At 40.4% G+C, this 9,871-nt stretch overlaps 1 protein-coding gene across 1 annotated transcript; it reads left to right on the top strand.

Moving 5' to 3' along the window:
* The first annotated feature begins 497 nt into the window (after positions 1-497).
* On the top strand, positions 498-2,138 carry SPINT4 (serine peptidase inhibitor, Kunitz type 4). The gene is made up of 2 exons (XM_036825215.1): positions 498-612; positions 1,951-2,138. Exons 1-2 carry the CDS (start codon positions 498-500, stop codon positions 2,136-2,138), a joined length of 303 nt encoding a protein of 100 aa, XP_036681110.1.
* The last annotated feature ends 7,733 nt before the right edge of the window (positions 2,139-9,871 follow it).

Below are 9,871 nucleotides of genomic sequence, written 5' to 3'. Positions count from 1 at the left end.
CTTGGGGCAAGTATGTAGGAAGGTCAGTCCTGTGAGTAGGGTGTAGGTGAAGCAGGCACTGGTCAAGCAGGGGATGTACAGAGAGCAAGAGAACAGCCATCTTGAATGACCTGACCATACAGCTACTATCATTACTACTGTGTTTATTACATTCTTTCTGTTGTACCAGGATCAGTCTCTTCCTTGCTGTAGAAGGGTAAGGTGAGGAAAGGAAGCAATCCCTTTTTAATTCAATGCCCTGATGGTTCTACCCTCCATGGTTAAACATACCCAGAAACTCTGCATTCTAGATAAACATGAGACTCACTATCAGGGGTCTAATCAGCCTGGGACTTTCAGCTTCATGGCTGGATACCCAAGTACTCACCGTCCAACTCAATACCTGGAAATGCCCAGTCCTGGCCCTTGGGGTAAGTGGGTTCAGCCCTCTCAAGTATCAGGTCCAAAATATAACACCAGTTGATACCAAGACTCTCCTACTTGCTGCTAGCTGCACCATGAAGTCTACTGAGCTGGGATTTCTTTTGGGGTTCTTCGCCTTCTTCTTGCTGACTACCCCACTAATGGGTGGTGTTACTAGGATTTCTGAGAAAATATGTGGAAAACTCAAAGGTATGAAACTGAAACAGAAAATAAATCCAAAGACTAATTATGAAGGAGGAAGAAAGAGTTAGAAAAATTTGATATCCAGGTGGTCCAGGAAGGTCCTCCTTTTGTGTCAATACCCATAAACTCTTACTACCTTGACTTGGGGCATTATCTACTCTAGGCATCTGATGAGAAAAAAAAACAAACTATGACACCAATAAGTCCTTTCCACATGGGACTCTCTTTTGTAGGAGGTGCAAAGGACTAGAAGTATTCTGAATTAGGGGTTTCATGGCAAATTTCAAAGATCTCAGGCCATTCAAGAGTATGTACTGAGATGAGAGGGAAAAAAAAAGGAAAACTGAACAGACTGAGGCATTTTCAATATCTAGGCTCTGGGGGAGTAGAGTATGCTTGAACACATGGTCGCTGTTCAGAGGAGCTCAACATGCAGATGTGAAAGGCAATGATGTTTTCTTCCACAGATAATGTGTACAGGCACGAGTGCTTCCATAACACGGGGAGATAGCACAGTCTACACCGTGAGTCAGACACCCCAAATTTCGGCCCTGCCGCTTAGCAAATATGTACACTTGTTCAAGTCACTCAATCCCTTACCATCCCTTAGCTTCAGTTTCCCTTGTGTTACACATAGATCAGGAAAATGCCTGTATCAGAGTGTGTTTGTATAAAATAAGATTATGTATGTAACTGTATTTAAATAGTTACTTTTACCAAGGAATATATTCCAGTCTGGCTGCTTGAATAGGATGAATAACGATCTCTGGGTTGCCAATACAACCATGTTGAATAAAAACAGAAGATTTGCCTCTGGCAAGGGGACAGGGGGAGAGATGACAGGGTATGAGGGTGAAAGAGCGTCACCTCCAGGGTTATGCATCTTGGTATGTATCCTGTGTCGAGTAGCAGGCACAGTTACCTCAAACTGGGAGCATGGTTAGTATAGTGAGTCTATGAAAACTGGAGGGTAAGCATTGTATGTCCCATGCAGGCAGTTAAGAGGAGAGAAAGATGAAAGTATGGAGAAGCAGGAGATTGTGCTTTAATAAAATGTAAGATGTGACAGGTAAACCTCATTACTTTGCACAAGATACCTGATAGAACTTCCTTTTTCACTGCTCACTATGTCTCCAAGTCACTGCCCAGGACCAGAACCTAGAGTTTTAATCAATTTCCATGCCCAAGGGCAACCTTGCCAAGTGATCCTAATACCAAGAGAAAACCAAATGCCTTTCAGTGACCTTGAATAGGGAATATATCCAGACTAATGTGAGAAATTTTTAAGGGCCTGTGAAGACAACTCTCTATTTCCCCCTAACTCAGTGGGAACCTCTCATGCAGATCCCTGCTTAATGGACTACCGATTTGGCAGCTGCTTTGAAATTCACCTTAGATATTTCTACAACAAAACTTCCAAAAGATGTGAAAGTTTTGTCTACTCTGGCTGTGATGGCAATCTTAACAACTACAAGCTTAAAATAGAATGTCAAGTAGCCTGCGATGAAGAGTACAAAGCAGCGGTGAAGTAAGGAATTCAATCTTGTCCTTGGTCCTTGGGGAGAGGAAAAGGAGAGGCTCTGAGATCCCAGGACAAACCCTGGTTTGGGATGGGAAGAGGGAGGATTGTCATAATCAAAAGGTTTAATAGTTGGGTTGTATCTCAGAATCACTTGTCAGTTTGAAGTTAGGAAATCGAAAGTCCAGAGAGAACATAATAGCCATCATTTATTGGACAATTACCATGTGCTGGGTACTACACTAAGTAATTTACATATATTGATAGAATTTAAAACTAAAAACACCCTAAGATAGATGTGTACCATTATTTTTATATGGCAGATGAGGAAACCACGTCCAGTAGAGGTAACTAACTGGCCCCAGATCACATTATTAAATGACATGGCAAGATTTCTAAACAAATCTGATCATCCAGGGCTGGATCATCTTACGTGATCATCTTACGTGATCACCCAGACCCAAGCTTGAACTCCCAGACCTGTGAACTTCCCATAGCAACATACCGTTTTATACAGCTAAGGTCCCAGCCCACACTGCACCATTTCCAAGTCATAGGAACTAGAAAGAGGTCCACGGAGGTAACAGCACTATGGCATGGCTGATTTCCATGAAACTGAGATGGAGCATGGCCTTGGGAGTAACTCAAAAGCAGAAATTTTGTTTTATTTATTTAATATCCCCAGTGACTCTTTTTTTTTTTTTTTTTAGATTTTTTTGATGTGGACTATTTTTAAAGTCTTCATTGAATTTGTCACAATATTGCTTCTGTTTTATGTTTTGGTTTTTTGGCCCGAGGCATGTGGGATCTTAGCTCCCCGACCAGGGATCAAACCTGCACCCCCTGCATTGGATGGTGAAGTCTTAACCACTGGACCACCAGGGAAGTCCCTCCTAGTGACTCTTTGCAGTTCCTGGCACCTAGAAGACAATGACTAAGTTTTGAGGGAATGAAAGAATGAGAGATTAATGGAAGAATGAGAGCTTAATCAATGGAAGAGGAAGGATAGAGGATGAGATGGCATTCTCTGGGCTTCCCCTGAGATAAAAATGACTTAAATAAGTAGAGGGAGACTTTCCAAAACCTATAACACAGGTCTGTTTTTTTGTTTTGCTTAAACAGGTCATAGTGGATTACAAGTTTAAAAATTCTGGAGCTTCTTGATACACCGTCTGAAACACAGATGTAGGAAAAATCAGACCAATTTTAAGATCTTTGTAAGTTCCATAATCCTTGAAAGTTGCATCCATTTGCTATTTTCCTGACTGCAGTGTTGTGTTTCCTGAGAACTAGTTGTATGATCATTAAAATGAAAGAATTTTATGTGTCAGCCCTTCCTCCTCTCTGAATATCCTCCCCCAGACCCCCACCACCTTATCCGGAGCTGGAATGTGAGCTGGTCCTAGCCATTACTCCCCTCTCCCCACTGAGCCATTCCTCACGCATGTACTCAATGCTTACACTGTTACAGGTGTGATGAGACAAATATGGATAGGTTTGTATCACTTTGCCTCTCAGGTTGTGTAATTAGTAGAACCAAAATACCAAATCTGTGCTACTCTTTGTCCTGAAAATCAAACCAAGCAGTGAACCTGACACTCAAGTGAAATGTTCTTGCACTCATAACAAATTTTTCTCTGTGTTGTTTTCTGATTCATGTTCACCAAACCAGGAGTCCCGATTAGTTAAACTAACTTGCTGACATAATCTCTATTTATCATAGTTATTTGGACATTTTTTAGTACCTTCATCATGGACATTCGACTTGGCTTTTCTCCATCCTTCTGGGAAAAGAACTCTCAGCTTCAATTCAGTGACTGTGTTTTAGCTCCCAAGAGAATGGTCATCCTAACACTGTTTTGCAAGTCTTCTGAATATAATGCTGCAAGGTTCGGCATGACAATGATCTTCCCAGCTGTGGGATACTCAGCTTGGCCATCTCATCTCTGAATTTCTTCAGGCATCCCTTCCCTGCACACCTTTCCTGTCCATCTTATTGACAAAGTCCAATCCCTCACCTGTGAATCACATCCTCGACCACTGGTGGCTAGGGCCAATGTCAGAGGCACTGTGAACCAGTGAGATGCTGTAGCTAGACATGTAAGTCTGGTGTCTGCTCAGTCTTAAGAATAAGAAAACCAGTCCCCTAAGCAGGGGACAATTTTTTGCAAAAATTCTGATTACTTCAAAATCAGACCCTCATCCAGACAGGGTTTACTCTGAACATGTGTACATTCGAACTTTGGTGAAGACTCTAGAATTACAAGTCATTCTTGAGCCCCAACAGCTGCAGGAGACATGCTGTGGACCCTGAAATATAGGGACTAGGTTAATCTGACTGGTCCACATAAATGGAAGTTCTGAGATTTTCCTATCATGAGTCATGAAGCTGGGTGTCCCAGAAGTGGAAAGTTTGTTGGAGACAAAATAACATATACCCATGGTCTGTTTGCTCCCTCTTTCAGTCAACTCCTGGAAAAGCCAGAGAAGTAAAAAGAAGGTATATAAATATTAATAACTAAAGTCAAGACTAAGAATCCTTTGAAGAAAGAGGGCAGTTGTATCTTGGAGAGAAAAGGATATTTTGATGCCTAAGACAGAGAGCTGGGCACCAAAGGTGGGAGAATGAGTTGTGTGACAGCTTTTGAGTTGTGTTATTCTCCCCAACACAAAAATCTGAGTCTGTCAGTGTCTGCTCCCTTACCAAAGCAGTAACAGCCCCAAGATACTGCAAGGGCAATTGAGATGACATAGTGGTGGTCTCAGAGCCCAGCTAGAGTAAGGGGTGTATAAAAACAGGTGCAATTGGACTAGCCAGACACAGAGTTCGTTTTCCCTTCTTCCTATACACACTGAGGGATAGATAACTGAACCTAAGAGAAAAAAAATTTCCATAGAAAACACATCAAAGGCAGAAGATATATTCCCTGAGCATGCGGGGGAATAGTGTTATTCAGGAAGTAGCAAATGGGTGTAAATAAGCCCAGATTGTATTATTGTGAGTCTCTGGCTGGAATTTTCCACCATCCACTTTAAATCAACCAAGAGAAGTGCCAGGTAAGAGATATGGGCTTTGGCCCTTCTTCCCAACACTGCCTTGTCCCTCTCACACTAACCCATCCACCACATACATACACAATAAAAGCAAAAACTGCTCATATTCCGATGGACAAATGATCACAAACAAATTTTACCACAAACATGTCAACAAAGAGAAACAACAAGCTAAATAACCAATAGGAAATAACCCTGAATTAATTGAAGAGATAAATGAAATAGACATAATTAATATTCTCAGCTAGATAAGAGTGCATATTGATATGTTAAGCAGGAACATATATTAACAAAGAAAAACCAACAAAAAATACAGGGTTTGGAAAATTTAATAGGTAACGTAAATGACACAATAGCTGAGATAAATCAAAAGCATACAGCCAAAGTACGAATTAGTGATGGTAGAAGATTAGGTCGAGGAGCCCTCACAAATATCAGAGAAGAATAAAGAAGTTTTGTTTTTGCTGCTGTTGTAGTTGGCCAAGCCACTCAGCTTGCGGTATCTCAGTTCCCCAACCAGGGACTGAACCCCAGCCATGGCAGTGAAAGCACCAAGTCCTAACCACTGGACCGCCAGGGAATTCCCAGAACTTTAAAATATAAAAATTAAGGTAGGGGAAGATGGCATAGTAAGAAGCACCAGAAATCTGTCTGCCCACCTAGACAACAGTGGCACTGGCAGAATCTTCTGAGGTAATTATTTTGAAACTCTGGAGTCTATTGAAGGCTTGCAACTTCCAGGGGAGGACTTGGATAATAGTTGCAATTAATTTCAGTCAATTTCAGGTCTTAGCAGAGCAGCAGCTACATATTCTCCACCCCCAGCCACATGGCTGACAGCTGTGCACATGTTCCTGGAGCAGCTTAACATAGCTGTGGCAGCCAACTTGGGCAAAAAGAATACTGTTCTCTAGATATCAGGGATCTGTGCTCTGACTGCTGATTTCTACTTCTGATCATATAAAGAAGCACCTCCTCTCATTGTTACAAGCCCCTCCCCTTCAGGCCAAAGTGACTTCCAGGGATTTAAAGGGCCAGTGCGCTTTCCCTACCCTTCATTTTTTTCTTTTTGGGAGCCGGACGTTAAAGATTAGGACATTTAAAAAATAACTACATATATAGGAAAAATTAGAAAGTGAGCATGCATGTCCAGGAAAGGGCTCAGAAAAGATGTGAGAATATCTTAAGTTTACATTTCAGGCTGATCACAGGGACAACCTAAGGCAATCAAAAAAAAAAGAAAGAAAAAGCACAAAAACAGTAACAAAATAAAACCACTCCCTGGAGAAGGGGGAGAATCTGATTTCCAGAGTTACCACATTATTAGATTCAAATGTCCAATTTTCACCAAAAAAAAAAAAAAAAAAATCACAAAGAAATATGAAAGTATGGACCATTCAAATTTTAAAAAATAAATCAACCAAAACTGTCCCTGAAGAAGATCTGATAGAAGATCTACTAGATAAAGATTTTAAAACAACTGTCTTAAAGATGCTCAAAGAACTAACATGAAGAAAGTAAAGAAAATGTATGAATAAAATGGAAATATCAATAAAGAGATTTTTTTAACTAAAAACAAACAGAAAAGAAATTCTGGAGCTGAAAAGTACAATAACTGAAATGAAAAATTCATTAGAGGGATTCAAAGGCAGATTTAAGCAGGCAAAAGAAAAAAGCAGTGAACTTGAACATAAGACAATGGAAATTATCAAGTCTCAAGAACAGAAAGAAAATACACCTGTAGGACATCATCAAAATATACCAACGTACTCGTTGTGGGAGTCCCAGAAGGAGAAGTGAGACAGAAAAGGAGGAAAGAATATTTGACAAAATATGACTGAAAACTTCCCAAATTTGGTGAAAGATATGAATATAAATATCCAAGAAGTAAAATAACTGCAAGATGAACAAGATACATATCTCTTGTAGATAAATATACATTTTTTTCCTCTCTGGCCAGATTTTTTTTAATTAATTAATTAATTAATTTTTTGGCTGCATTGGGTCTTTGTTGCAGCATGCAGGCTTTCTCTCATTCCAGGAGAGCGGGGGCTACTCTTCGTTGCGGTGCTTCTCATTGCGGTGGCTTCTCCTGTTACGGAGCATGGGTCCTAGATCACGTGGGCTTCAGTAGTTGTGGCACTCGGACTCAGTAGTTGTGGTTTGCAGGGTCTAGAGCACAGGCTCAGTAGTTGTGGTGCACGGGCTTAGTTGCTCCAGAACATGTGGGATCTTCCCGGACTAGGGCTTGAACCCGTGTCTCCTGCATTGGCAGGAAGACTCTTAACCACTGCACCACCAGGGAAGTCCCTGTTCTCACCAATTTTTAATCTTACTGATTCCACTATCCTTGTAATACAGGCAGACCATTACAACTTCCCATAAATCCATGAATTAGGTTGTCTTTGCTTCCAGGTAAAGTGGACAAGGACAGATATTTCCTCAAGCTCTTGCCACTTGGAAAATTTTCATTCCTCGCTGTCCTTCAGGGTAATGGAGCTATAAATGTTGAAGCAGTTGTTTTCAATCGGTCCTAACACACATACACAGAAGGACTGTGCAAATCAGACCCTTTTTTCACCATTAGTCATCTGGTCTTTGAGAATTCCTGAAGAAACCATAAGTGTGGATTTCAAATACTGTGACAACACAACACAACACAACAAGAAGAGTATATTTCATGGGCTGAGAGTGTAATTTGCTTTCTCATAAAATGTACTTGTGCCTTTGGACCATGTCATAACTGGTCTAATGTAGACTCCTTCCTTATTTAAATAGACTTCTAATGGGTTTACTAGGTACTCCAAGCTTTTCTCAAGCATCCTTCTTTTAAAAGTTTTATCCAGACAAAGCAGGGAGTTAATGACCCTCACTGTTTTCCACCCCATAACATTTTCACCCAGTGTCTTAGACCTCACACACTGAAATGGAACATTTCATCTTCTCTCCCTGAGGACCTGCAGTTCTGAACATTCACTCCCATGCTTGCACACGACCACACAGGAACTTCGGGAACCCAATATTGAAATAATGGTGCCATCAATTAGCCCTTCTTCTGAACACATAGGGGAAAAATACAAGGTATTCAGCACTCTGGAATATATTTATTCCTTCATTATAGCCTAGGGCCTCTCCCACCCAGCCCTGCCACTATTCAGCCTTGTCCTAATAAGGACAATGGAGCTGGTGATCAGGAGAAGCAAAGATGTTAACCTTGCTGGAACCATGGAACCAGAACCTTCAGATACCTTTTACTCCAGCTTTTGGCCTGATCTTTCTCCATGCTGTGGAGAATGTACTCCAGCCAACACAAGATACTTAGCCTCTACCCACTGACTATTAAATCAGATTCCAAGTCTTTTATACAGTTTAATTATGAAAGCCTTAAAAAAAAAAAGGAATTATGCTTCCCTTGGCTTCCTCTAACAATATATGACCTTGCATAGCAGAGAAACTAATTGTATATTGATTACGTTATCAGCACAGGACTGGATCATAATGACACTCTAGAACTCAAGTATGCAAAAACATTTAAAGGGTATCAGAAATTTTAAAACATAAGTTTAACATTTTTCAAAAATAATGTTCCACCTAGATCCATATCAAGGTTGCTTATATTTGTTGCCACATAGAATATATATTATTAATCACATGGAGATGTGGAGTCATAGTATATATAACAGAATTGATACAGTCTATGCATTACAAGCTAAAATGTTTTAAACCTTTCTCACTCATAATGTCCAAGTACAAAATAATAATTTATCCCCTTAGCAAAAAGAAAATATCCTGGCACTAATAAGATAACAGAATTAAGATTTGCCTGGGACTTCCCTGGCGGTCCAGTGGTTAAGACTCCACGCTTCCAATGTAGCAGGCACAGGTTCGATCCCTGATCAGGGAATTAAGATCCCACGTGCTGCATGGCAAGGCCAAAGAATTAAAAAAAAAAAAATTTGCCCAATATGAACCAAAATCCCTGAACATTAAAAGCCTAGATTCCCTGACTCTTATCCAAATACTCACAGCTCCCCATTCTCCCATTCATGAGTTGTTCCTGCCCACACTTATAGGAAAGAAAGGACACCATGACTGAGAGTCCAATATGTGGAGGGAAAGTTCTGCAAAGAAAAATTGGGGTGCTATTACCAGATGGAGGATAGTGGACAAAACCAAAAATACTCACTACATTCCACCCCTAGAGTCTTTAACTAATATGCACTGTTTTCCATTCATAAACTTTTTAAGGCTTATGATTAAAATAGCCAAATGCATTTAACACAACCCAAAAAGAGACCATTGGAAGTCCCGTTCACTACCTCAACTACCTTCAGAGCTAGGGTTGTACAGGTAAAGTCCCTTCTCTTTTAGCACTACCTGAATCCTGCCAGGAAATTCTGCAACCAGCGTATCAAATGGCAAGTTTCAACATCAACCAACATATCTTAAATAAAACAGTAAGTAAAATGGAGAAGAGGGAATTTCATTTAATTCTATAATACAAGCAAGGAAAAATACGTAGCATATTTGTGCTGTATCTTATAAGGCTGTAACTTGTTTTAAAAACATTCCTCCTCCAAATATTGTACATTCCATATTGCCCCACCTTTGGCCAGAACCTCTGTTTAACTGGGCTCTTTACACATTGGGTAACCCAAAGTAACATTCTAGACAGAAGAAATATAAGCTCAT

The sequence above is a fragment of the Balaenoptera musculus genome, chromosome 15 (assembly GCF_009873245.2).
Source record: "Balaenoptera musculus isolate JJ_BM4_2016_0621 chromosome 15, mBalMus1.pri.v3, whole genome shotgun sequence".
NCBI classification, from domain to species: domain Eukaryota; kingdom Metazoa; phylum Chordata; class Mammalia; order Artiodactyla; family Balaenopteridae; genus Balaenoptera; species Balaenoptera musculus.
The sequence above is the reverse complement of the archived record's forward strand: the minus strand, read 5'-3'. Positions and strand labels throughout refer to the sequence as shown.